Source organism: Gopherus flavomarginatus, chromosome 17 (genome assembly GCF_025201925.1).
Source record: "Gopherus flavomarginatus isolate rGopFla2 chromosome 17, rGopFla2.mat.asm, whole genome shotgun sequence".
In the NCBI taxonomy this organism is placed as follows: domain Eukaryota; kingdom Metazoa; phylum Chordata; order Testudines; family Testudinidae; genus Gopherus; species Gopherus flavomarginatus.
The window spans coordinates 9,197,217-9,225,059 of NC_066633.1; the positions used below are offsets into that span (position 1 = coordinate 9,197,217).

General features: G+C 46.8%; 2 protein-coding genes across 5 annotated transcripts; one reads left to right on the forward strand and one right to left on the reverse strand.

The window, feature by feature from the left end:
* Positions 1-219: 219 nt before the first annotated feature.
* Positions 220-19,537, forward strand: SURF4 (surfeit 4). 3 transcript variants are annotated; one of them, XM_050926808.1, is made up of 6 exons: positions 220-626; positions 13,976-14,162; positions 15,743-15,819; positions 16,773-16,816; positions 17,535-17,721; positions 18,943-19,537. In XM_050926808.1, exons 1-6 carry the CDS (start codon positions 579-581, stop codon positions 19,207-19,209), a joined length of 810 nt encoding a protein of 269 aa, XP_050782765.1. In that variant the 5' UTR covers positions 220-578; the 3' UTR covers positions 19,210-19,537. The 3 variants fall into 3 exon arrangements, with proteins under 3 accessions (XP_050782765.1, XP_050782766.1, XP_050782767.1); XM_050926809.1 differs by lacking the exon at positions 220-626 and adding an exon at positions 12,183-12,276; XM_050926810.1 differs by lacking the exons at positions 220-626; positions 15,743-15,819 and having other exon boundaries at positions 14,106-14,162.
* Positions 8,694-27,824, reverse strand: SURF2 (surfeit 2). 2 transcript variants are annotated; one of them, XM_050926812.1, is made up of 6 exons: positions 27,654-27,824; positions 26,424-26,578; positions 26,092-26,195; positions 24,683-24,868; positions 23,588-23,760; positions 8,694-8,735 (listed from the first exon to the last, which is right to left on the reverse strand). In XM_050926812.1, the coding sequence occupies exons 1-6, from the start codon at positions 27,729-27,731 to the stop codon at positions 8,709-8,711; spliced, it is 723 nt and encodes a 240-aa protein (XP_050782769.1). In that variant the 5' UTR covers positions 27,732-27,824; the 3' UTR covers positions 8,694-8,708. The 2 variants fall into 2 exon arrangements, with proteins under 2 accessions (XP_050782769.1, XP_050782768.1); XM_050926811.1 differs by lacking the exon at positions 8,694-8,735 and adding an exon at positions 22,498-22,601.
* Between the last annotated feature and the right edge of the window lie 19 nt (positions 27,825-27,843).

Consider the following 27,843-nt stretch of genomic DNA (forward strand, 5'->3'; position numbering starts at 1 on the left):
AGAATAGATATAAACCATAAAACAAAAAGGATTTTGGAATTTGAAAATCCCCATCAGTTTTGCAGATCCACCCCCTCTGGCTTTGAACTTTGTGTGTTTCCTGGGTTCCCATAAAATGGGTCCTAGACCCAAACCACCCCAGCTTTGGTTTGGCAAACAAGATTTCGCAAAACAGAACCCCACATCCACCAAAGCTTTGCCCATCTCTGATGTCAGGGCAGTGATTTGCATGAAGGATCCTGCTCCTCCTCCCTTCCATGGGCTGCTTTCACAGGGCTGCTGAGGTCCCTTTAAGAGTCAGACACACGCTAGAGATAGGCAAACTTGTATCTCATGTCAGTTACATGCAATCCCTGCTTCCCTTCTCGGGGATCCTCCTGCTGCTAGCGCTGTTCCTTTAAGAGTTGGCCTACGTGGCAGACGCAGGAGACAGCAGCGGCTTTAGCAGCGGTAGAGAGGCACTTCCTGTGGAGGAGTCTGCAGCAGCAGCAGCGACAGGGGTGTGCGAGCCCAGGGAGCAGGCAGACACCCAGCCTGGAGCAATTCCCCACTGCAGCACCCACCCAGCAGCTGAGACCATGGGCCAGAATGACCTAATGAGCACGGCTGAGGACTTTGCAGACCAGGTGGGTGTATCCCTCCCTCTTATCCCTTCGCTAGGATGGAGGCCTCCTCCACATGGAGATGAGCATTAGGGTGTATCCCTCCCAGGGGCTGTGGGGGGATCTCCCACTGAAATAAAGGGGGGATCAGCCTGTGGTACATACCTCTTGGGGGCTCTGCGGTCTGTCCCTACTTTCCCCAACCCAGAATACATGAGAATCGGCTAATCTTGTGTATCCCTGAATGAGCCTGCCATGGGGTCCTGCCCCTCCCAGGATAATGAGGGGGTGGGGATCAGTCAGTGGTGTGTGCCTGCAACAGGGCCAACACCCTAGAATATTGGGGGTTGAGGAAACAGTATGTGGTTCATACACTGGAGACACCCTAATGTTTGTCCCTGCCCCTTAGATAAAGAAGGGGATCACTCAGTGATGTGTACCCCTGAGGAGCTCTGGGGTCTGCCTCTCTCTGATTTGAGGACTTCATTAACTAAGCCAGAGTTTATGGGCCTATTGGGTGGCTGAGGGTCTGTGGCCTGCAACATGTAGGGATGATAATGATGGTCCCTTCTGGCCTTACAGTCAATGAGCCTTACCCCCCACCTCAAGAATAATGGGGGACCAGTTAGTGATGTATACCCTGGAAGGGACATGAGGTATTAGCCTCCTTTATTCTCAGGATGTGACGGTTGGTGGTAATTCTGCTCCCTACCAACTAAAGAGGTATTTGTAATTTTTGTTACCCATGAAGGAATGGATCTTGCCCCCACCCTGGAGCCTGCATCTTGTGCCTTCTTTGAATGAAACTGTCTGATCAGTGCTATAACCCTCCTCTCCTGGGAGCCTGACTCTTTCCTATCTGTTAATAAGTGTAAAGAGCCCCGTAAAGGGGTGAGGAAGGACAAGCCATTCTTCCTCTCTCTCTCCAAGAGGTGTCCAGGTGGCATGTAGCAACAGGGAATAGGGGATATGTGAAAACAAACATGCAGTGAAATGATAATGGAAAATCCTAACCCCAGACTGCACTTAGGCCATGTCCAGAATCATTAAGTGGAACAGATGAAAAGGAATCATAGGTCTCTGTCTATGCTATAGGTTCAGAACAAAAGTCAACCCAGATTGTTAAACATTCCTGTATAAACGGTCCTTGTAGATGTTGATGCCAGCCTGGACAGACCATCTTGTGCTGTTGTGTAATACAGATGTCTATGATAAATCAAAGCTTAGAATCTCTCATCTTGCTGTGAGTGAGCAGAATAATATGAATGAAGTATTCAGTCCCTCTCTTTGTGACAGTGTCGTAAAGCAAGATCTTTGTTGGCTTGGTGACCAATATGTTTTAAAATTAGGTAGTGACATCTGGCTGCCTAGAGTTAAGATCTCACTTGATCTGGCTCTAGACTTCTAAAGCAGGATGAAGGTTGGATGATGCATATTACAGGATCTAAAATGGATATGCCACCCTTGAATCCCTGTAACTGACTAGCACTGGAAAAACCTGCCATTCGCTGTCTTTTCTAGACAAATGGCTTGTTTAGGGCCAGATTCTGCTGTCTTTCTGTTGATTTCAGTGGGGCTCAGGGTGGTGTGTTTTGTAGTACTCCGCCTGAGTAAGACTGTCAGAATCAGGCCCAGTTTGTCTTGTTGAATCAGAAGTGGGAGGACAAGATGAACAGTTGCTGTATTGTGCTCATATCCTTTGCTAAATGTTATGACTCTTGAGTCCTGGGTGCTACTTTTTTTGAAATACCTGTGTTTATTCCCATGTGACTGTTTCTGGGATCTTAAATATTTTGTAAGACCTCCTGAATGCCTTATTGTCCAGCCTGAAGCCTTGTCTGCCCCTTCCTGGAATAACTTTCACGGAAACAACCTTATTTCTCTTTGACCCCATTTTATTTAAAAGTGACTTAGCTACAGCCTATTCCTGATGTTTGTGGACACTCATGCATCAGATTGCAAAACCACACTTAGGTTTTGCAAGTAATTCATTTGCTAACTCTAGGTCCAAATAATTGCTCCCTGCTTATTCTAACCACTACCTATGCTGCTACAACAAACCCATACACATGTGGGAGTGAGTTTATAAAAACAATAACCACTGGGTATATTTTTGCATAGTGGGCATTTTGTGTTAGGGAAGTTCTTAGCTCATTTGGAACAAAACATCTGAACTGGGATTAGATTGAAGATTTTTTTGGATGGCTGGTTGGGTACATCAGATTAATACCGTAGAATTTGGATGCCTCCTCACTAACAGCCTTATTTCTCCCCATTCCTTGTTCTAATAGTTGGGATTAGCTAAAATGCTATTGCTTTCTCCCCATGGGAGCAGGTGTAATGAGCAGCTCCACTGGTTATTAGGGAAGCTCAAACCCATGACCTTTAGCACCCAAAGCACAGGTTTCTGCCCCTTGACCTAAAGGAGTAATGTTGCTAACTTGCAGCAGTAATATGCTTTTCAGCCATATGTGGACCAGCCACTAGAGGGGAATATGGCATACACAAGCATGTTACAGAGTTGGCAAGGTGTTCTAAAGGGGAGATAGATCGGGGTTGGGATTGACCTTGGCTCTGGAAATGGTCTTTCGCTTACAACCAAGGTTTGCCAACTTCATGGGTGTGCAATACAAGACACTGTTTTGTTTTGTGTTTTCTTAACTGTGGGCTTTAAGTTGGGTGGGCTTTGCTGGTTGGCAGGTATGGGTGGCTTAGGGGAGAACTAGCTTCCCTGATTTGATGGGATGGGGAATAATTTATTTATAGTGCCTAGTACAAACAGAAGATGCAGTCCCTTCTCCAAAGAGCTTACAGTCTAACTGTAGGTAAAGTGGAATTGTTTGCTTGGTGTAGGCCCACATTCACCATGAAGTGAAAAAAATCTCCATAACCAGGAGCAAAACTTCTCGAGGATCAGTGGTGAGAGCTTCTAATTGAATATTCAATGTTCAAGATGGAACCTTTAAATGTGTTGCCAAATACTGTCTGCATTATCCAACGATGAAGTAGCTGTAAGTAGGTCTTGCATTGAGTCTGCACTCGCTCCCTGGATTTGCAGGAGGAGTTGCCTTTCTCTGAGGGAGCAGACCTCTGGCTAGTCTTCCATTTGTGTTGATACCACTTGAGAAGGTGGCTGTTTGGCACTGTACTCCATATAGACAGCAGTGCGAGGAGACTATGCAACTGTTGTGAACGAGTGAAGCAACTATAGCTGGTGGAAGGAGTGAGTGTGATGCCCAAACCATGTTCCTGGGGCAAAAAATGCAGGGCTTTCTTTAATCTTCCATCCCAAGGGCCTGTGTGTGTTCAGCTGATCAGATCTTCCTTCTAGCCTCCAGCTTTCTGAGATAGTTAATACAAAAACAAGAGTGGGGGAGAAACTCTTTTTGGTTTTAAACCTGGTCCTTTCATTTTCCAGTGAAGCTAACAGAGCATGGAAGCGTGGCATGTCCAAACAACTGCACTGATCCAAGCCCCTTACTCGTGCTATAATCTGGAAGTGTGACATTTGCCCCCATACAGAGGATGGGCAGCTGAAGACTTGATGTGCCACGAAACCCACCTGGTGATCGGAGTGCTGTGAATTGCACTCGGGAGGCTTGTGTGAAAAAGGGAAAGTGGAACGTGCTATGGGGAAACCTTAAAATTTAGAACAACAAAGATGAAACCCTCTAAAGCAGGGGTCCCCAACGTGGTACCCGCGGGCACCATGGCACCCGCTGGGGCATCTAAGTGCACCCGCATACTGGCCAGCAGAGAAGCATCTGCTGAAATGCTGACAGACTGCGTTATCCAGAGGCCCTGCTGCCAAAATGCTGCTGATTTTTGGCAGTATTTCACTGGCGACACCTCTGGATGACGCTGCTTGTCAGTGGCATTTCAGCAGTGACGCCTGTTGACGTTGCCTCTTGTCGGCGGAATTTCGGCAGATGCTTGTCTGCCGCCATGGTCCTCTGTGGCTCGTTGGCTGGTGCCTGCCAGATGGAAAAAGGTTGGGGACCACTGAACTAAAGAATAAGGTGGCCAGAAAGCTTCTGGCCAGCTCTTGTCCTTCCTCTGACCTATCTTAAAATGACAGTATGAGCCTATAGTAGCATTTCGTAAATGCGGCCACCGTGGCTACATGCAGCTACCACTGGCTTGTCTTGCAGTCACACCCTCCTGGGCTGTGATTGGGGGAGGGGCTAAGCAGTGGCCCCTCCTCCTCCCTATTGCTTCTGGATGCCCCACCTTGGTGTTGGTTCCTGGCCCCACTAGCAGAAGTTGGACTCTGCCCCCCTCTGAAGACATCTGGGGTACAGTACTGGAGGAGCTCTAGCCCATTGCCTTCCTCAGCCATGCACCCCCCTACACTCCCGGCCTAGACTGCCTTTCCTAATGCCCCATCCAAGGTTTAATTTGTCCCCAGGCTTGCTGGGGCTGAATAAGTCTGCTGTGAAAAGTGATACTTGTATGCTTGTAAATATCACTTTTCACAACAGACTTACTAGCCAGCAATAAATACACATCCAAATCATTGCAATTTATATGTGCATATGTATTTGTTTTTTCTGAAAACTAAGTATTTTAGGAAAAAGTATGAGAGTGGCCACCAGCAAGTCTTGGCGGCCGCACTCGGAGGCCACCAAATAATTTATCCTGAGAACCCCTGGCCTGTAGTCCCCCTTTCTAAATATTGACTCCTCCTGGGAGGAGGGGAGGTGTTATCCCCACTTCATCAATGGGAGTTGAAACACAGATTGAAGAAGTGATTCACCCTAGGCCAGAGTGTAGAGTTTGGTGCCAGACCTGAAATGAGATCATCGGCATTCCTTGCTCCCAGTCTTGTACTTAGGCCACTGTGTCGTGCTTCTCTCCATAGAGAAACAGAGCGGCTCCACATTAGGGTTGCAGGGATGGGTCCTGTATCTTTATCAGAAACACAAGACTGTAAACAGCATGTTGCAGTCCAAGTGTCTCTGTGCTGTTTACTTGGCAGCTGCCTTTACCACTCTGATCCTACCATCACTAATTCGGGAATAAACAGAGGAGCCTCTTTCCTGGTGAACTTTGGAGCATTCTTAGTGTCCCCACCGGCATTCCGGAGATGAGAGCCACAAGTGAAGCTTGGCAAAAGGAGAGCTGCTTCTGTAAAATGAGCTACTGCTTGCAGTGGGCCATGGTCTTGATCAAAAAATATAATGTGGGGTGGGGAGGTCACTTAAGCACCTAGGTGAAATACAAATCTAGGTTTGCCCAAGGCACCATGAGAAGTCTATGTATGTATCATAAGAGACTTCGCCTACCTTGTCTCTATAAGAAGTCTATGTCAGAGCCAGGAATAAAATCCAGATCTGGCTCCCAATTCTGTGCATCCCTCTTAAAACCATAGTATATCTATAGTCTCCCTAGCTGCTGCTTTCATTATTGCTTATTACTTCATAAGTGCCATAAATGGGCATTGTGCTTTAGAGGTGTGTATGTACAGAGACAGTCTCTTTCTCAAGACCTTACAACTTAGACCAACGATGACAGGAGGAGATAACAAGGGATGTGGTTGGTAAGGATGATGATTTGTTCACTTAAGGAGACAAGGTGGGTGAGATAATATCTTTTAGCTGGCCAGCTTCTGTTGCTGAAAGAGACAAGCTTTCAACAACAACACTGCAAATCACTTAAGGGAGTAATGCAGGTGAATCAAAGATTAGAGTTCTTTATTTTTTGGTTGGATTACATAGCCTCCTTGAGGAAAGAGATTTGGAGAAGGGACTTGATCCAGGGAATGCTGGATCTTTGTGTGTGTGTGTGTGTGTGTGTGTGCCTAAACTAAGAAGAGTATTTAAATCTGTGTCCTCCACAGGGCTTGGTTTACTGCCCTCGGTAACCTCATTAGAGGAGAAAATGGCAACACACAGCCCTCCTGTGGTATGTGTTAATGACTTGGCTGGGAGTGAAGAACCAGTTGTCCTCTCAGATAATGTTTAGTTTTTCCAGCTTTGGCTGTGCTTGTGTGAGATGCAGTCTTCAGTATGGTCCATGCAAGGCCCACAGAATAATCAGTCATTTGAATATTCAGTGTATAGAAAACCCTAAACTGCATATGTGCCATGAGTTTAACATTATCTCTTTCCCTCACTTAAATAATTTTGTCTTATCTTAAGTGTATTGTGTCTGTGAAGCTCAGGTAATTACAATCTGTGTACCTCTAATTCCTGTGTAGTTTCAGTTGGATAAGATATTAACCTCTGTTTTAATCTGTTACTATGAACTGTTAAACAGCTGCACCCCAAAGGTGGCTGCTTTGCAAGTGGTTGAAGTGATTCTTCTTATAGCTATAGTTTATGTGGTGCTGTAGGGTGTTGAAATGAGGTGTATAAATCATGACTACTAGAGATGGGCCCAAGCTGTAACATGCAGATCAGGACTTCCATAAAGTTTGATGTCTGTCTGGATCTGGCATTCTGGTTTGGGCCTATTGATTCAGTCCCATTACTAGAAATTGCCCATTCTAGATCAATTCTATTGCACCTAGTTAAATCACAGAGAGTTCAGTACATAGGTACTCTGAATCCTAAAATCACTGGACACTTCTGATACATGTCCCACACTATCACAGTTAATTAATGGTATAATCTTTCTCCTCTCCTCCTAGACCTCCTCAATTAGTCTTACACCTTTCAGTTGTGCATTCTATTTCTGAATTTGACTCATTTTCTCTATGGCTTGCTGTGAACAGTGGCTTCAGTGCTTACATGTGAGTAGCGTAAACACAGCTGTATGCATGATGGATGTCAGAAGATGGTTTGCATTGAGATAAGGTTGCCTAGCATTGCTCCCGCCTTCAATCTATCCTACTTGTCTTCCGCTGATTGGATCGCAAGTATGCTTGTTTACCAGGCAACATACAATTCTCTTTCCTATGTGTGCTGAGAGGGGAGGGAGCAATTTAAACTTTCTATCATGGGCTGTTTGTCACCTTCCCTGAAAACCAATGAGACAAGCCCATGTGACTAATTACAACAAAAGATGGCAGGTTCCAAAGCTGATGCTGGGAAGCAGAGCTGCCCCTTAGCACTTGTGCTTAGTTTGCAACCTTTCTACAGTCTTGTTCCTGCTGATCTTCAAGACACAACCTCCCACTACATTCCCTCTCCTACTTCATGTTCTCTGCAGAAGTTGCCAGGGCAGGCTTTTCTCCGCCTTTCCATTTTCCTGATCCCACTTTACTGAATCATTTTAACCTCTGCTCTTCCCCTCGGTTTAGGCCTAAATTTAAAAACTCCCTCTTGTAGAATGTATACCTTCCTCCTTCATTGGCTTTTTAGCTTGATTGATTTGTTGTTTAACACTTGAAACTTCTCTGTTGATCCCTACAATTGTATCTGTTCATCTAAATACTTTCCAGGCAGCCCCCATCCAAAAAGGAAAGATTTAGGAAGCTTTTTTTTTTTTTTTTAACTGCCTCTCATTGCTCCTAACTCTACTCATATAACCACAACCTGAACTACCTACCTTAAATAATTCATCCCCCTGCGTGTCGCTTTCAGATATGCATGGACACTTTTCCCTGGGCCTGGTCTACACCTAAAAGTTAGATTGACCTAGCTACATTTCTCAGGACTGTGAAAAATTTCATGCCCTGTGTGATTTAGTTAGGTTAACCGAGCCCCCACTATCGATGCAGCTAGGTCGGTGGAAGGATTAACCGCATTGGCAGAAACCCCCTTCTGTCGATGTAGGAAGAGTCTATACTAGCATGCTATGGTGGCACAGTAATGTAGACATACCCTTAGTTAAACATCTCTAAAGCTCTTCACACAACGCACAATCAACCTGTGGAACTCTTTGCCAGAGGATGTTGTGAAGGCCAAGACTGTAACAGAGTTAATAAAAGAACTAGATGACTTCATGGAGGATAGGTCCATCAATGGCTATTAGCCAGGATGGGCAGGGATGGTGTCCCTAGCCTCTGTTTGCTTCCTAGAAGCTGGGAATGGGCGATGGGGGACGGATCACTTGATGATTACCTGTTCTGTTCATTCCCTCTGAAGCACCTGGCATTGGCCACTGTCAGAAGACAGGATACTGGGCCAGATGGACCTTTGGTCTGACTCATTATGGCTGTTCTTATGTTCTCTCCAACTTCTGATGTAGCTGAAGAGCAGGGAAAAGCTGATGTCAAAGTAGAGAATCTTTTCTCCCTTGTAAAGGCCGAAGCGTACAGAATGCCTAGGGAGAGGGATCCCTGCTCTGAGAGAGGCCAGGTTGGTAACCCAGAATTACATGCTTTCATGGGGGGGATTGAGGTCTTTAGGTCAGCATGCACACATCCTCTCTTCCTCTGAACCCTAGGAAGAGCCAGTTGACTTGGCTTTCTCTGACAGGTTGGGTCTGTATACACCTTGGGTGGCGAGGAAAGAGACGGCTGTTCGAGAATCTGTTTCCAACCCCCTCCAGGAATTCACTTGGCATTCGCACAATCTGTTCAAACACTTGGGATGGAGAGTCTTGGTTTCTGTCTGGAACCTAGTTAGTCTGTTGCCTGGGAGAGCTTGTCTTAACATTTCAGCGTGGTATATTCTGACACAACTCTGAACTGGAAGCAGGGCAGTGCCATTTGCTCACTAGAAACCCAATCTTTTTAGCAAGCAGTGGGTCAGTATAAACACAGAACTACTCTAGTTATACGACAAAGGTGGATATCGCACGTCGAATGCAAACATTTTTCACACCCAAGTGACACAGTTGTGCCGATATAGGTCTGTAGTGTAGACCAGACCTCAGTTAAGGATCTCTAATCAAAACTTGAACCTTGGAAGGTGGATCACAGCCTGCCTCTCTTGCCTCGTGCATTTGGGCCTTCCCTTCCTAATCAGCCACCGTTTTTAGCAGGTCTCTTACACATGCTGCATTCTCTGTATGCGCTCTACCTGTTTGATGGTACAAGCCAAATGTAGATCCTGGTCCTCTTGTTTTAGGAAGACACAGTTGCATCCTATTTATGACTTGCTGGTTGTGTATTCTGTTTGCTTGGGGATTTCCAGTGCAGTGCACTGATGCTAAAACAGGTGCTTTCAACCCTTCTGATGCCCAGGTGTTGAGCTATTATGCTTTCTTGTCCAACGTGGCTGATTAGGGTGTTGCTGGACGTTTTGAAAGCTTCTCGGTCATTAGATTGATGTTGGAAAGTGCTGCTTCCTTCTGATTAAAATTCATCAAATGTCTAGCACAGAGGTGGGCAAACTATGGCCCGTGGGCCACATCCGGCCTGCAGGACCATCCTGCCTGGCCCTTGAGCTCCTGGCCAGAGAGGCTAGCCCCCGGCTCCTCCCCTACTGTCCCCCCTTTCCCGCAGCCACATCGCTGCACAGGCAGTGCTCTGGGCAGCTGGGTTGCATGCTGCTGCCGAGTAGCACAGCAGCGTGTTTAGCTCCAGCCGGGTGATGCGGCTGCTAGATATGCTGCTCTGAGTGGCATGGTAAGGGGGCTGGGAGGTTGGATGGGGAGAGGGATCCCAGGGGGCAGTCAGGGGACAGGGTGCGGTTGGATGGGGCGGATGTTCTGGGGGGCAGTCAGGGGCAGGAGTTGGATAAATGTGGGAGTCCCAGGGAGCCTGTCAGGGAGTGGGGGTGAGGATAGGGGTCAGAAGATGGGAGGTTGGATTGGCGTGGGGTCCTGGGGGCCTGTTAAGGGGCAGGGGTGTGGATGGGGTCGGGGCAGTCAGGGAACTGGGAGCAGGGGGGGTTCTGAGGGGGGCACTGATGGAGTAGGAAGTGGGAGAGGTTGGATAGAAGACGGGGGCCAGGCTGTTTGGGGAGGCACAGCCATCCCTACCCGGCCCTCCATACAGTTTTGCAAACCCAGTGTGGCCCTCAGGCCAAAAAGTTTGTCCACGCCTGGTCTAGCATATTGTACAAGCAACACTTCAGATTATTTCCAAGCTGAGGAGCAAGACTTGCTGTAGAAACCCTCTAGTTCTTTTCTGTAGGCGTTCTGTACTTTCTATCCAGTATTTTTGGAGCATTTAGTTTTTTTCCCTGTCTCTCTCACTCCTGCTGGAATTCTGTGCCACTGTACAATGCAGAATTTGCACAGAATTAATGTTCCCAGAATTTGTTTTTCCTGACTAACTTGAGATCTCCCACTGTCAGACCTGCACATGGCAGCCAGAGCATTGCCACACACAGGGCTGGCAGCGGGAGCCCCAGCTGGATGCAGAATTTTAAAATATTTGCAGAATTTTTAACTTTTTGGTGCAGAATTCCCCCCAGGAGTGAGAGAGTATTGTTTGTACTAGTTTCTGTCTGTGCTACAGAAAAGGACCCTTCTAAATCAATCTCTGTATTATCACAAGTGCCTTAGAAGCTTGATTTGTAATTCTTCTTTCCCTATAATCTTATCCTCTTCCATGGAAGTCACATGGCTTTTGTTTGTTAGCAAAGTCCACATGATTGCCTAATTGTGGGAATAGAGTTTATTGGCTTGTAGAGGCTGAGGCTGGGGCAACAGAACAAATGTGGACTCAGGCCCATTTTAAAAAATGGGGGGGGAAATGTACAGCAGTTATAAATTTAAAAATATATAAACAATACTCTTACTGGCAGAGGGTAACATCTAAAATATGTCATATCGTTCAAGCCTAAAATTTACCTTTGTTATGTACAATAATGATCAGTTTAAGAGGGTTTGTTTTATTTTCTACCCTTGGGGTACGTGTAGGAGTTCCTTAGGTAACTCAAATACATTTGAAGCTCTCTTGATCTGCTTTTTGGACCATGCAAATGAGCTCTCTTCTTTTTCTCTTTCTAACTTCATATTGGTTAATTTTAGGTCACATCTCCCTTGCATGAATGTGTATTTAATTGTTCCATTAGTATCTCACTAAATGACAAAGATCATAAGAAAAGTATCTGTCCAGATTCACTCATCTAGCGGTTTGAAAAAATTTCATATTCAGAATTCCCAAAGTATAACATTCAGTCTGTACCTGGCTGAGGTTTGTGTTCAAAGTATGTTTAACTGACTTGAATCTTGACCTTTTTAGACTCTAGATGGACGTGACCCAGGACTAGTGTAGTTTGCTCTTCTGATAGTAACTATTTGGGCATGTCTGTTGTGTTAACATTTCTGCTCTGTGTTTGTTCACGCTGACCTTGAATTAGGCAGCCAGAAAGGTTTCTAATTTTCACAGAACTTGAAACATCCTTTATTAATTGGTTAATCATGGTGGTGGGAATACGCTTTTAGAAGTGCATTTAATCTCCTGCCACCCAGCTGTAGAGAAGCTAAATAACCTTGTAAGAGCTGCAAAATTATTCTAACTAAAAACAGAAAGTGAAACTGATTACTCAGTTTGGACAACAAAACTAGACTACTGTAAAATGCAGGCAGTGAACATCATAAACAATGAGAAGCTAACTTAATTTTTTTTGTCAACATACAGTTTCACCAGCTAGTTTGCTGACTCAATTAGCTAAATTCTCTACTAGTATAAACTGGTGCACGTCCACTGAAGTTAACTGAGTTGCACCAACAGAACATGGTCAGTGCTGGGTGTGACATTTTACTTTTTTTTTTTAAGTTCCTGTTCCCTAATGGTGCAAGGGGACCAACGCAAGACACACACACACTGTTTTCCTTGTGTATTTCCTCTTTGTGGCATTCCTGATACCCTTTGAAGAACACTTCTACACAGGTGGGTTGGTTGGTTTGGTATTGTGGACTGTTTCCTCCCCTCCCCCAAACATAGTTTAGATTCTAACACTGAGTAAAATTACTTAAATCAAATAGTCCCATAAATCATTTTTAATACATACTGTGTGTGGGTCAGGGGAGGTTATAACACATAGTCCCCCTACTGCTAAACCAGGAGTCTCTGCAAAACCTGGCATTTCTACATCAGGAGTCAGGCATGTGCATGCATCTGGTTGTGACGCTGCTCAGCACGAACTGCCCATAAAATCTGGAGATAGGCACCTTCTGCTTCTCTTTCGCTGTTTAATGTAGAATTGACCATCACTATCTCGCATACAACACCTGACAGATGTCACTTGAATTACTTGGCTGTTCTGCACCTGGTGTTTGATGCCCTAAATATGTTTCTTAAATAAACAGTCACCTCACTTTCAGCCAAAAGGCATTTTCTATTTCTAAACGTCTCCTGGTACTATTGCATTGCCTACAAACATCATGACTTTCTATAGAAGTGGAACGGGCTATTTGCAGGTTTCTAGGGCTGTTAGGACAAAAACATTTTTTTAATCCATACCTTTGTGTACCAAAGGGATGGTGGGGTCGGTGAAGGAACAAGACACTTTTTAATATTAACCTAGGATCAATGCAATGGTTCTAAATTTTCAATAATGGAGTGCAAGAATCCAGTGCCCACGTGTATGCCATCTTGCTCCATAGGTATATATAATCGTGGCAACTGCCTGCACAAGCAGAGCTGCTGATTAGTCATGTGTTCTAGGTGTCTGCACACAGCTCCCTTTGCATACCAAAACTGTGGCCCTTTAGGCTGAGATCTGTGTCAGAGCATTAAATCTCCAACCAGTTATTAATCCCCCTTGGTGCTCTATTACAGTTACTTAAATACTAATGAAGACTTAAATGATACACCACCTGAGAACTGGAGACTGAAGAGGCAATTAGATTATTTTTTTAAATATGCAAATATTTTGCACGTGTCACTTGTACAAGAAGCTAGACTCCCTGGGGTGTCAGCTGTTGTTCTGCTCAGCAGTAGTTGCTCCGATGTAATCTCTAGCTCTCACAATGGCAGAGTGAGCTAAGGGTAAATTTTCAGCATTCTGGTCACACGATCAGACACAACTTTCATTCCCAAGAAGAGAAGCGTGTGCTCTGTTCCTCATGCTTCTTGGTGGTGGTGTGTTTTTTGTTTTTTGTTTTTTTTTAAATACTAGGTTGCATCGAACTGTAGTTTTATATAACTGCCTAATTCATCTTCCTGAGCCGTGTGTTTTTATGTGGGATGTGATTCTTAATGGGATGAGGGGCTGCACTCTTATCTCTGTATGTGTTTATCCTTGAAATCAACTAATATCTTGGTCCGTTTTTCATCTACAGTCGAACCCTTTTACTATTGTATAGGAGAGTCTTAGGCCTGATGCCACAATGTGTTGATGCTTGCGGAGGAAGAAGTCAATGGAAATTTCCCCAATGAGAACAGGGGAAACGTAAACGCAGAAGTGTTTTAAACCAGAGTGATATCGAGAGGGTTTGGCTTTATCTAATTCCCCAGCACACCTGTGTTCAGTAGGATCTTGTGGTGGAGGTGGGTGTGTGTGCATGCACATGCCAGTGATATGCCTGCAGAGGGGCATGGCTCTTGGTTTCCTTGGACATTACTCCTGCACTGTCTGCCCATGTAGTTCCTGAGAGTGACGAAGCAGTACCTTCCCCACGTGGCCCGCCTGTGCCTGATCAGCACCTTCCTGGAGGATGGCATCCGCATGTGGTTCCAGTGGAGCGAGCAGAGGGATTACATTGATGCCACGTGGAACTGTGGCTATTTCCTGGCCTCCATCTTTGTGTTCCTAAATCTCTTCGGACAGCTGAGTAAGTGGCTCTTAATCGTCTATTAGGGCAAATGCCAAATCACGCTAGTGTTTCTGGCTCATGGGAAGCCTAGTTTATTTTTCTTTACTCATCAAGTGCTTTATGTTTTGATGATGCTTCCTAGGTTGAATAAAGACTTTTCATTGACCTCCCCACGTTTTGCTCCTTGACTTTGAGTCCACATAGTACCTCTTGGTCAATGAACACTCTGAGGAGTCCCTTAGTTGATAGTATTATCTATTTAATTCTGTATGTGTACCCAGATCTTAATAGGTGCATTCTGTACATAAAATACTATATTTTTTTTTTTTAAGGGGAGGAATTGCTCCAATATATCAAGATGATTACAGTGCCATGGGTTTCTTGCCTCAGCCCAATATTGGATCTTATGGAGGTTAATGTCAACTGGAAAAATATTTTGTCTTATTTTATGCAGGAAGCATTTCAGTCCTGTCCTGTTCACAAAAGCAATAGCACTCTGTTAGTTCATGAGGACTAGGAAGTGAAACAGACTATAGACACTTTAGGTCTAGCTCTTATGTCCATGCTGAGTGAACTGTGAACAGTATCACTGGTGGAAAAGGAACTAAATTCTCCCTGTTTATATTGCGTGTCCCCCTTTTAAAAATTGAGTGTCACACACACTCTTTGTCTAGTCTTTCAAAGTCTTGTGTCCAGGTTTTGCTTTTGTATTTCATCCAGGCAAAAATTTAACTTTGCTAAATCCTTTTCCCCTGGAGATAGCTTGCTTAATAGATTTCTTTTCTTTTAGTCAACAGTTCTCAGTGTGGAAATCCACATGCTGGGAAATGTGTTCAGTTTTCCTTTGAATGCAAGATTTAAAGGAAAACTTCTGTTTGTTTAATATTCTGTATTCTCAAAAGTACTATGGCATCATCCTCACACCACCACTTCACGAAAGGCAACATCCAAACCATACTTGGCTATTTTTTTGTTTAACTTCTTGTGACATTAAGCATATGTCAACACTGCAGTAGAGCCCAGGTCAGTTGACGGGGATTCAGGTGAGAGGGCTAAAAATAGCAGTGCAGACATTGAGGCTTGGGCTGGAGCCCAGGGTCTGAGACCCACTCAGCCACCTTGCAGAGTCTGAAAGGGCAGGTGCCAGCCTGAGCCCAAATGTCCACACTGCAATTTTATAACCCCGCAGTCTGAGCTCCACGAGCTGGAGTTAGCTGACCTGGGCTGGCTGCAGCCTTGCGGCAGGTCTTTTATTGCAGAGTAGATTGTATCCTTGCATGGCAGCTGTCAACTAGTACAATGTGCCAGGGACTAAACCAAGCGCATGTTTGATCCTTTGCTCCATCAGCTGGTGGAATAATGGAGAGAGGTTCTTCAGGAGCCATAAGACAATGTCAGCTATAGAGAAGCTCCTTGGAGAATGCAGATTTTAAAGCTGATTTCCCCCCAAAGCAAGTGTTCTGACATGGATATCTCCTAGCAGAGGCTCCTGTGACTTGGCTACTTGAAATCCTTAACCTGCTGAAATTCAAAACAAAACCAAAGCCAGCTGTTTCCTGTGTGAGATGTGGTAATGCTGTTTGATTTCCCTTCCTCAGGCGGCTGTATCCTAGTGCTGAGTAGGAACTTTGTGCAGTATGCCTGCTTCGGCTTGTTCGGAATTATAGCATTACAGGTAGGAAGCCTCAAGTCTTCCGAAGTACAGTCCCTATCTTTCCCGACCCTCTCCCCCAACCCCAATGGGACTGATCCGTCTAAGCTAAAAGCAGCAGGAAGGACTGCCTTGCCCATTGAGCCCACTGCCCTCCTTCAATTGGCCATGATCTCTTCTCTTCTGGCAACATGGTTACAGCTGTTCTTCCTCTGACATGCACAGCGGTGAGGTATTCTCCTTGGATGCTGATAGGATCAGCCAGCTGTAAGTGCTTGGAAAAACAAGTATCAAACCAATCCTGTCCCATATAGTAGTAGGAGGAGGACCTCTTTGCAACTCACATGAGCTTCAGCAGCCTACTGCATAAGAGACCTATAACTGCTTTGGTCTTTACACATACCTTCTCTCCCCCCCCCCCCCCCACCCACCCCCAGTGCTTGCTTACAAGAATATCCCAACGTGGAAGGATCCCCATTTTATGTTTTAAAAACATAAAACCCCATTTTGGACAGGAAGAGTTCTTGTTAACATTTTGTCTAAAGCAGAATAGTAGGAGTTATAACTTCTGGGTTCTATTCCCAAATTTGCCATTGACTAGTTGTTTGATCTTGGGCATTTAATTTAACCTTCCTGCCTCTCTGTTTTCCCCATCTGTAAATGGGATGAATACTTGACTGCCACAGGGAATTGTTGAGGGTTAATTAACTATCTGCGAAAAGCCCTGAGAGTCAGATCTGCCCTGCTATAAAAAGCACCGAGACTAATGAGTGATCCTGACCTTCTGCATCCAAAATGGATTCTAATAAAAGTTTATTGTTATCATGCCAAACTACTTGCTAAACTAAGTAACTTTTTAAGATGTTGTTGATTCTTACGTTCTGCATTTAATCACACTGACTTCAAACACTTTTTTAAAAGCTCTCCCTTCTCAAGGAGGTGGAAATAACTGAAATATTTCTCTTTTCTCCTCCCAGACCATTGCTTACAGCATTCTGTGGGATCTGAAGTTCTTGATGAGGTAGGTCCTGGTTTATTTTACCTCTCTGTACTGTCCTCATAAATTTGCTTCTGTGAATGTCACCCAGGGATGGGAATGAAGAGATCTTTATAAAGGTCCCACTTAAGGCCATGTCTACACAACAAACATTGATCAACGCAAATTACATCAGCCCAAAGCTGCTGCAATCAATGTATCGCCTGTGTAGATGCATACTTGGCTCCTTGCGTCAACACTGTACATACTGGCCAGGAGTGCCTGTGTTGCTGTGCAGTGCACCATGGGTAGATAACCCAGTGTGCAACTGGCCACCATCCAGTGCACTGTCTTTTGGGCAAGTTTTGGCAATGCATGATGGGGCAGAAATGAGTTGTGGGGGTGATTGGGAGCAAGGAGTCAACTTCCTAGTTTGCAACTGTCTCCATCCTATAATGTCCTCTCTGTCCCATGTTGTTTGCACCTTTTAAAAAATCCCACAACTGCATGCAGTCTTCCTTGCTATCTGCAGAGCCATAAGAACTACTGAATCAGTGGGGAACATGATGATTTCTTGGAGGGCAGATTGCGGTGGGACATAGTGAGAACCAATTCAAGGTTGTTGGTGGCATTCTCACTCATTCAGGTAGAATGATCTTCATGACACATCCAAGACGCTCTATGATGTGGCTTTTATTTTTCTTGCACTGACCTGTAGACTTTTCTTTATCTTTCCCCCTCTCCCTCCAATCTCTCTCCCCAGGAACCTGGCCCTTGGGGGAGGCTTGCTGCTGCTTTTGGCTGAGTCACGGTCAGAAGGGAAAAGCATGTTTGCCGGTGTCCCCACCATGCGGGAAAGCTCCCCCAAACAGTACATGCAGCTGGGTGGACGTGTGCTGCTGGTCCTCATGTTCATGACACTGCTACATTTTGATGTTAGCTTCTTTTCTGTAAGTATCTGGCACAGAACTGGGAGTCACGACATTGGGCTTCACTGCTCTGTCACAGCCTGGGTGGGGTCCCAATCCAGCAATTCTTGTCATGCGAGTCCTCATTGATTTTGCTGGGTCTCCTTATGTAAAACAACCTGATTTGGGCCCTGTCAACTAGAGATACTGTGTTCTGACCCCCTGGACATGTTATGAGTTAATGTCTATAAAGCATGTGAGCTGCTTAGCACAAGGTGCTAGAGAAGGATAAAGTATGTCTTTTATCTAATAACTGAGGTTTTTAAGCAGTAGGGTAAAAAATATTTCTTCAGGTCTGAGTGACAACAGAGAAACCTCAACCCAAGCTACTCATCTCTTCATAAACACGATCTTAGCTTACAAAGTGCTGACTTGAAACTAAATTCTAGGGAACGGTACCCCAAAATCTACCCTCAGGGTCCCACACAAACTGAGAGTTGACCCTTGCAGCCATCAGTCACGTACATTCTGCCACTGGATCTCTGTGATGAGTGGGACAATTCACATGAATAAAGGTAACAGGAAAGGGCCCTTTATTTGACATTTTAAATTCCTTCAGTAACTAATCTAGGGATAACCTGCATCACAGCCAGGATGGGCAGGTGTGATGTCCCTACCCTCTGTTTGCCAGAAGCTGGGAGTGGATCACTTGATGATTACCTGTTCTGTTCATTCCCTCTGGGGCACCGGCCACTGTCGGAAGACAGGACACTTGGTCTGAGCCAGTATAGCCGTTCTTATGTTCTTACAGCAGCCTATTGCATTGCCTTTACTTGAACAACTCTGCAGCAACTACACGTCCTATGTGCATATTTCTCTAAGGCCATGTCTACACTTACGGCAGCATGCACAGTACAGGCATTATGTATAGCTACACACTATAGTGAAAGGCTCTGGCGATGGGGAAAGACTCCTCCTACAGCTCCCTGCTGCCAGATGCTTTCACTGTGGCGAGGAAAGGCTCTGGTAGGGGGAGGTAGCAGGACACGACACTGCTAAAATTAGCAGTGCAGATGTGGGTGGCCTGGCTTGGGTGTGCAGAGGGCTATGCAGGGTCTATATCCTGGGGTGGGTAGGACACTCTACCCACCCTAAGCTATGGCTTGCTGTCTATACTGCTATTTATATCTGTGCTCTCTGCTACCATAACAGAGCTTAGTATGACCCTAACTCGACTCTTTCCTCTCCCCTCTGCTACTGCAGATTCTCCAGAACATCGTGGGCACAGCCCTGATTATCTTAGTGGCGATTGGCTTTAAGACCAAGCTGGCTGCCTTGACTCTGGTCATCTGGCTGTTTGCCATCAACATCTACTTTAACGCCTTCTGGACCATCCCAGCCTACAAGCCCATGCATGACTTCCTCAAGTACGACTTCTTCCAGACCATGTCTGTCATTGGAGGGCTTCTCCTGGTGGTGGCGCTGGGTCCTGGCGGCGTCTCCATGGACGAGAAGAAAAAAGAGTGGTAACGGGAGCAGTGTAGCTTCTTAGGACACAACAGCTTAGGTCCAGGACTGTTTCTCTATGGATTCAACAAAAACTGCCAGCATTTTACATGTACCTGCCCCTCCCATACCTTCCCCTGTTAAAGGCACAGATGTCTTGAGAATTTAATTTACAGTGGCACCAGTAATCTGATAAGAGATGATAAATCCTACTTCAAGGAACATTGCTTAGGTTTATTTTTTTGTTGTTTTTAACTTCCTAGAATTGGAACTAACCCAAGGAATCCATTTCATTAAGTACTTCATTAATGGCTTTTAAATTTAAAGTACAGTGAGCAGATACACAGCAGTATCATTCAGTGTGCTGTTTGGTTATTTTTTCTGTTTAACTCTTACAAGTGAATTCCCCATTCCCTTCAGAGAACTAAAAATCCTCTGTGTATATAAAACCCAGCTGCTGGTTGGAGCATTGTTTGTACAATTGGAGAGTTACGCTAAGTGAAGACATTGGTTTTAAAAAATTACAGTGTTATGTACCCAGGTCTGAGCAAGGGGAATGTCCTTTCCACACCCCAGGACAGAGAGGGAGGGGCAAAGAGAATGGCAGAAGCAGCTGCATCCTTCTCGAGGTGAGAAAAGAGAGGGTTTTATTTTCTGTAATGAAAATGGAATGTCTCATTTCTGTTCCTGAGCAGAACCAGGGGGTGGTGGTGATATATTGGTGGAAAGATTTCAGTAAGATGTTGGGGGTGGGTTAGTGGGAAGGGTCTCAAGACTCATAGGTCTTCAATTTAAAATGTAGTGTGCCAAAATCAATCCTTTTCAGCATTTTCCACCACCAATGAAGGGGAGCAAGCCAGACAGTGATTCCCAGAGACAGCTCCTTTCAGCAACCAATCAGCATTTATCTATATGTGGCTCCAGGTTCTTTCAATCTGAGCAGTAACTGGTGGAACCAATATTTGTGGAGCTGTGAGAGACCCTGTTCCTAGCACTGAAAGGCAGAAGCTCAAATGCTGAGCACTTCATAATGCATGCAGGGTTCACATCATCTCACCAGTGGGTTCAGAGCAGTGTCTGATCTTCCAGCCCAGAGCACCCTTTGCTTTCTTGATCCATTTCTGCCAGTCTCTCTTGTAGAAGCAAAATCTTTTTTTCTCCCCCATTGAGCAACAGCAGGTACAGAACTCTCAAGGGAAAGCATCTGCTCTGGCATCCCAATACCCACACTCATGGGCTGGGGGAGAGAATGCTTTCCTGAGCCAGTGCCATTGTTCCTGTATTAGACAGCATGCAAAAATCAGCTGTGTTGATGCCTTACTGCACTGAATCTCAGTCCTGTCTCTCAAAGGGCATCTGCCTCATTTTTGACAGTAGTAGCTAAGACTTCTAATGAGTGGATATACTTGGCAGTGTCTTAACAGCTGGGGGAGGTAACTTCTATGCATTCTTATCCTCTGCTGTGCATTTCACTCAGAGGAAATGATTCTTTAGTTTAAGTGGGTTGAAGGGAAACAGGTCCTGACTTTGCCCCATCACTGTAACCTCTTTCACCTCACATCCATCCCTGCTGGGAAGGGACATTTCACCCTCTGCTAGTGGATTAAATTTGATGTTTGTTTTTGTTTTTTTGTTGATCTTGCTGACCTGGATTCTGTGAGACACTTGCCTTGTGACCTTAACTAGCAGCTCAGCAGGCTAACTGCCCTGGTTTCCTGCATCAATGGCTCCATTCAGCGTACCTGCCTACATCTCCACTTCGAAGAGCAGCCCAGCTCAGCATCTCCAGCAGGCAGCCAGCTCCTGGGCTTCCCTCCCCAAGGAATGCTGCTAAGCCCCATTGACCTGGACAGTGCAACTTAACAGTCTTGCCTTTACCCTGGAAAACAGGATTCTCAGCAGCTGCTGCTATAGAAACACCTCCAAGAATGTTCAGCCACTTACATCAGTGTAAGGGAGAATGGCCTCTGCAGTGAGAGCACTAGCACTGGAGAGAGTTCTTAAATTCATTTTAAATCATTTAATTGTTACCCTGTGGCCTCCTCCCCCCTAAGCAGGTTTTGTAGGAGAGATTTTTTTTTTTTTTTTTGCCTCAACTGCTGTTGCAGTGCCTGTCTCTTAATTGTGCAGGAAACTAGACCTTTCAGCTTCCTCCTGACGTTCAATACATAAAGGATATGAGTGACTAGCACACCACAGTTACTACGGGCAACAGTTTAGAATACACACACGCCCCTTTGCTGCGGCAATATTCTCTTCCAAATATTCTAGCTGCCGTGGACAATTCAAGTATTTATAAGTTAATAGGTAGAAACAGGGCTTGTAACTACCCCTGAATTAGCTTCCTTATAGCCAATCCCCTCATTCTGCCCAGCTAAGGAGCTTGATCACTTTGGAGGAGGGATTGTTTAATATTCCAGACACTAACTGATACATGAAATTCCTCTCTCCTGGAGAGGCTGCCTGTAGCCCCATAGGAAGTTCAGGCACCACAAAATGGATGTTCCCCTTTAGGAAAAGTAAACATCACTAGCCTTTGCAGCAGGGATCTTGCAAGTATAGTACATCATCAGCATTAAGGAGAGGGCTTGTTTTTAAATACACTGCTCTCTTTCCGCCAGCACGCTACCCAAGCCAATGTGTCCTTTGCAAGAGGGCTAGCTGCGTCTCACGTGCACTGCTGTACTACATATCTTCCAGAACTGATGCAGTGACTTCTCTAACAGTTGGAATGCTCTCTTGAAGGCTGGATGTAATCTACCAATTGGCTTTGCAAAGTGTTCTGAATTCACTTTTTTTTTTTTTTTTGCTTTGTGGAAAGAGAAATAGGTATAAATTCTCATTTTATGCTGTATTTTGTATCTTAGTTGTGTTTGAAAATGTTTTGATTTTTGGAAACCATCAGAATAAAACTATGGCATCTTTGTTGTATCCAGCTTGAGTGCGCGGGTGGTGACCCTTTGGGGATGGTGGTCCCTGCCTAAAGCTTGGTATTAATATTCTCTGTAGTAGATTCCTGTGTGGCAGGAAGTGGAATAAAAATGCCAACCCTTTCAGCAAAAAACGAAGTGCCACAGAATAGATTTTTATATTAGTATAAGGCACCCAGTCATTAGCATTTCAGTCAGAACTAGGCCATGCCCCAAGAATCAAGTAACGCCCACAACCCATTTGTGCTCCAGCTTACTAAAGCCCCCCCATCAGAAACCGATGGTTGGAACCTGAAAATGGTGTAGGCCAGGCTTTTCAGTGGGACTGGTGCCACCCTGCCCCATTTAGAACTGCCACAGAACTAGCTCCAGCCAACTACTGTTTCACACTTATAGAAAAGTTTATTTGCCATTGGCTGCTTTCTTGAAACTTTTGGGTTTTCGATGGTGACTCTTAAATTTCTTCTTTAAGGAACTCAACTGTGGCTGTGGAGAGAGAGAAAAATTGCACTGTCCTTCCAAGAACCTCTTCATGTCTCTGGCCCAGCATAAGACTGCATGTGGCCAGGGCTAGAATGCTCAGACAAGGCATCACACCAAGCTTCTTTTTCAGGCTGAGTGTGTCAGTACAATCTCTGTCCTAGCTACCAAGGACACAGGGCCAATGAGAGACAAGACTTGACCTCCAGCTCCCTTCAGCCCTTGTATAAGATTTCAAAAATACCATCCCGTCCCTTTCTCCCAACAAACACAGTGTCTGTACCAAATGCTCCTCATAGAACGGAGCCATAAAATACTACAGATCCTGCTCTCCCTGAGGTAGAGGAAGGGAGACAAGGAGGAAATCCACCTCCTCCCCTCTGGGCTGGGTTCTAGAATCATCTTTTTCATCAGCAATGATGTTCCTGAAATTACGTATGCCCACTTTACACACTCAGGGCCCGAACGTGCATTCCTGCTGTTTCCCAAACGCACAAGGACTGCAGGATCAGGACTAAAATGTCGGCTCCTGTGAAGCGATCCACAGGCAGAATCAGGAGCACTGAGAAAAGGTTTAGTCTGGCCCCTTTTGCCCTATCAACCTTTACATTCTAAAGGGGATTGATTAAGAAAGGAGTAGTGGAAGTAATTTTAGGACCCCAAGGACATTTCTGTCTCCCTGTAAGATTCCCACTCCTGAGCAGCAAGCAGTAGGATTCAAACCAGGATTAGACATATATGGGTATTAATATCCCCAGTTACCCTAGCCAGGATACAAGTTCACTAAAGGATAGAATCCAAGTGCTTCAGGGTCTAAGATAGTCACTGACTTCCAGGGTCAGGAGGTAACATCCCTCAAAAGGTTTTATACCAGCTGATCTTGCATCAGCCCCTCTCACAGACATGAGAGCAAATCGATCACACACGGGCTCATCTCTGATTCTGCAAACACTGTCCCTTGATGTGGCTGTGCATGACAGCACAGCACTCACCTTTCCCCTTTTATTGCCAGCTCGTCTGGTCTCGTCCATCTTTTCACTCTCCTCTCCATTGATGCTGTTTTCCTCTGCGGGCTTGGCCACATCTTCCTCACTATCTGTCACGAAGTCATCACCACCTTCCCGTTCTCCTTGCACCACTGGCCTTTTTTCTGGGAAAAGCTCAGCTAAAACACAACGTGAGACCCAACTTGGGATCAGTTTCCTCTGGCTACTGCCTTGACTTAGCCTCACTCCAGTGGCTTCATGGGAAATTTTCTCAGAGGTGACTTTGCAAAAATGAAGCACCAGATTCCAGTCCTTTTATCAGCAAGGACTGAATATCCCTGACAACTGGGCAGCACATTACTACCAAGACACTTGGAAGACAAATATTACTCCTGTGTTTCAGTAATAAGTGCCCAGTACCCTGATTAGCCCAGCTACAGGGGATATTCAGCAAACAGTCCTGTAACCTTACAACCCCACCTCTCCTCATCTTTTTTTAGACAGGAACTCAACGGAATTCATTCTACCTAGTAGAAAATCCTCTGCAGGGTGAGTGGGATTGTAGGCTCCAGGACTGTTCTGGGAAAGGCAGTGGAGTGCACACTGCCTATGAGCATGCAGGTTCCGGCGGATCCTGTGCTGACAAGTGCTTCTCCCCTTGTACGATCTCTGTCTTGGTGGTGATTCAGTGATAATTGGCATTTGATGCTCAGGATCTGGAGAAGAGTAACCCCCACCCACTCTGGATTCTGTGTGTAGGAATCACCACCTTCCCCCATACATGTTGTACCCTGCATATTTCTCCTACTGGTAGTACATCCATAAAATCACTGGCTGGCTCCAATCCTGCTGCTGCCCACTAATGCTAGCAAAGGAAACGCCACATCCCTTTTCCAAGGGTTTTGTTCTTTTCTGTTTGCAAACAACGATACATTATCTCTAGGCATCCCTCCCCCATGCTGCTAACAAAGTTTAAACTGACATTAAACTGAGCTGGCTTTGTGGCTTCCCAGGGGGTAGCCAACCAGAAAGAGGAGCCAGGGAATAGAAACTGAGAGTGTCCCTTTAAGACGGTCAGAAAACACCAAAGCTCTTGCTCACATGGGTACAGGTCACTCATGCTATCATCTGTGTCATCTTCTTCCTCTTCACTGGACATAGGCTCCCAGAATTCTCCCTTTCTGCGGGGCTGCCTGCTCCCCTCAGCCTGATCATCTCGCCGCCGCTGCCTTTTCTGCAGGAGGCAGGCAGGGACGTACTCCACACCTTGCTTCTGGCACTCTTCATCTAAAAATAAAACAGGCAGAGCTCATTCACAAATAATGCAAGTGGTTCAAGAATTTGGTGGTCTCATTAAGAACAGAATGGACTAGAAGCAGAGCACAGTGCTAGGTAGCACGTCAGAAATGCAAACAGCATCTATGAGCAGACCTAGAGAGACATTAAGCAGACTTAGGAAGCCTAAGGTTTTGTCATGCTGCCCATATTTCAGTTTCTAGCAGCAGGAAAGGGGAGGTGGGGGTTACTGTTTGTGAAAGGTATCAGGCTTGACAGTCCTGCAGACTGGAGTCCACTGAGGAAGTACAGCATGAGCAACACCAATGCCAGCTTCCCACACACACTGGGAGATACCTATAAGGGCTGCAGTGTAGTTCAGTCTCCCTGGTCCACTCAACACTTGGCTTCTCTGATAAGAATGCCAAGCGTACCTACAGATACTGTAACTGCAGGAGAGATGGTTTTTATGAGGTGGCTGCTTGCTCACCAGAACCTGGACTGGGATATGCAGCTCATTTCATACAGGCCATCAAGCAACCATCAGATGTTGACATTTAGTCACCGCTGACCTGGGCAGGATTTGAAGAAGTTACCTGAAGGTAAACATTGGCACCAGTAACCTGCAACCTCCAGTTCCTTTGCTGATGAAACACAACTATGTCAAGAGCCAGACACATGTAGTCTTGAGACGACTTCAAGTCTTAACACAATTCCCCACAGATACGAGCTGTTATGCAGCTTTGCATTAGTGAGGCCCAAGAAGTTCCCAAACTGTGGTGTGCAGAGAGGTGGCTAGTCCCTTGGTACCAGTTCCTCCTCATTTCCAGCTGTAAGCTGTATTTAAGGGCAGCTAAAAAAATATTAAATAATTCCCTAATAATATTTTCAGTGCAAGTGATAGTTGCCATGGGGACATTACAGGATCACAAATGGAAGGAAACATGTCTACAAGACAATCCCTGAATTAAAGTGTCACCCACACTACTGAAAAGTTTGAGAATCCCTACTCTAAAGTAGACACTCCAATTTGTTCACTATAGGAAACCATTGCTCTCTACTTTTGAAGTCACCCTTCCTTCTTGGTTGGGAGAAGCATGCAGGAACAGTGCTCTGTATTACTGCCATGCTGTAGAAGGATTTCCAAACACTCTACACATGCATAGCAGGACAGCAAGTTAAAAGATCAGAAAGGGAAGAGAAAAAACCCAGCAGAAGATGACAGAGCCACTTACATTTTTTCAGTGCTCTCTGAAAGCGCCTTCCTTGGACATGACGCAGCACATGCTCTGGAAGCCTGTTGATGTGCCTGAGAGTGAGCTTGCAAAACAGCTGATGGCTAGAGAATAAAAAACAGACACACCATTTAGTAAAGTTATTACATAAAAGAAACGAGAGTCTTTCACCTCTAAGTGACCAGTTCAGAGTCAATAGCTGCTTTATAAATGCTTTTCCAGCCCACTGGATGGATACCCACTTAAACACTCAGGCATCACTCCCCTACTAGACATGCAGTTAACATTAGCAAGAGCTCCACGTGAACATTAAGTTAAAAACAGACACGCACGGATTCTTGGTACTGGGCACAATGTGTGGCTCGAATTCGCTGTAGTCAAATTCTCTTGTTGTCTTTATCAGTCTCAGATACTTCTTGCCACTTGTATAAGCTTGCAGCTCTGGCATCCGACATGGCAGCTCATGACCTGTCAACCTGCATTTCACCTGAGCAGCCAAAAAGGAGAGAAGAAAACAGCCTATTGAAGCAGTGCAAGGGCCCCTGTGATACGCTGGCTCTTACTAGGCTAGGCATAAGGGTCTCTCCCTCCACCTCCCTAGCTCCAGACACTCCCAAGCAACCTTCCCTGCAGTCTACATCATTTTGGGCCCCAACACCACTTCTCTAACAAAGCAAGGGTGAGGGGGATACCAGATCCCTCCCCTGCCCACTCTGTGAGCCCTGTCTGCTGGGCTGGTATCCAGAGGAGTTGAACCGGGTGCAGGGAACCCGGTCCCCATGCGTTCTGCACTACCCTCCCGCCGGCTAACACTCCTCCGACTTGGAGATCCCCCGCGGCCGCTCCCCTCACCCCGCCCCCTCCCCGGCGCCGGGCCCCCCCCCGCGGCCGCTCCCCTCACCCCGCCCCCTCGCCGGCGCCGGGCCCTCCCCCGCGGCCGCTCCCCTCACCCCGCCCCCTCCCCGGCGCCGCCCCCCCCCCGCGGCCGCTCCCCTCACCTCGCCCGCTCCCCGGCGCCGGCCCCCCTCGCGGCCGCTCCCCTCACCTCGCCCGCTCCCCGGCGCCGGGCCCCCCCCCCGCGGCCGCTCCCCTCCCCTCGCCCGCTCGCCGGCCCCCCCCGCGGCCGCTCGCCTCACCCGTCCCCGGCGCCGCCCCCCCCCCGCGGCCGCTCGCCTCACCCGTCCCCGGCGCCGCCCCCCCCCCCCGCGGCCGCTCGCCTCACCCGTCCCCGGCGCCGCCCCCCCCCCCCCGCGGCCGCTCGCCTCACCCGTCCCCGGCGCCGCCCCCCCCCCCCGCGGCCGCTCGCCTCACCCGTCCCCGGCGCCGCCCCCCCCCCCCGCGGCCGCTCGCCTCACCCGTCCCCGGCGCCGCCCCCCCCCCCGCGGCCGCTCGCCTCACCTGTCCCCGGCGCCGCCCCCCCCCCGCGGCCGCTCGCCTCACCCCCCCCCGCGGCCGCTCCCCTCACCTCGCCCGCTCGCTGGCGCCGGGGCCCCCCGCGGCCACTCGCCTCACCCCGTCCGCCGCTCCCGGGACTGAGACAAACCCCCCGACCCGCCGCTTGCCTTATTGCCCGGCTCGACGAGGCGCAGCACCGGGTGCTGCTGTAGGAAGCGCTGAACCTCCGCGGGCACCTCGCACATGACGGCGCTGGAGGGCGGCAGAGCCCGGACTCCCCCTGCTCCGGCCCGGCCCTCACGTGGGGGCAGCGGGCCAGCCCACGGGACGGCCCAAACCGGAAGTCAGGGAAGCCCG

What these genes read in the sequence shown, in the direction of transcription:
- SURF2 (XM_050926811.1), bottom strand. Translation starts at nt 27,731, where the DNA reads ATGTGCGAGGTGCCCGCGGAGGTTCAGCGCTTCCTACAGCAGCACCCG. An exon ending in TCAGAGAGCACTGAAAAAAT is followed by an intron (nt 24,869 to 26,091) that starts GTAAGTGGCTCT and finishes TTTTATTTTTAG; the next exon opens with ATGAAGAGTGCCAGAAGCAA. An exon ending in CATGAGTGACCTGTACCCAT is followed by an intron (nt 23,761 to 24,682) that starts GTGAGCAAGAGC and finishes GTTGTGTTTTAG; the next exon opens with CTGAGCTTTTCCCAGAAAAA.
- SURF4 (XM_050926808.1), top strand. Translation starts at nt 579, where the DNA reads ATGGGCCAGAATGACCTAATGAGCACGGCTGAGGACTTTGCAGACCAG. An exon ending in CTGAGGACTTTGCAGACCAG is followed by an intron (nt 627 to 13,975) that starts GTGGGTGTATCC and finishes CTGCCCATGTAG; the next exon opens with TTCCTGAGAGTGACGAAGCA. An exon ending in AAATCTCTTCGGACAGCTGA is followed by an intron (nt 14,163 to 15,742) that starts GTAAGTGGCTCT and finishes TCCCTTCCTCAG; the next exon opens with GCGGCTGTATCCTAGTGCTG.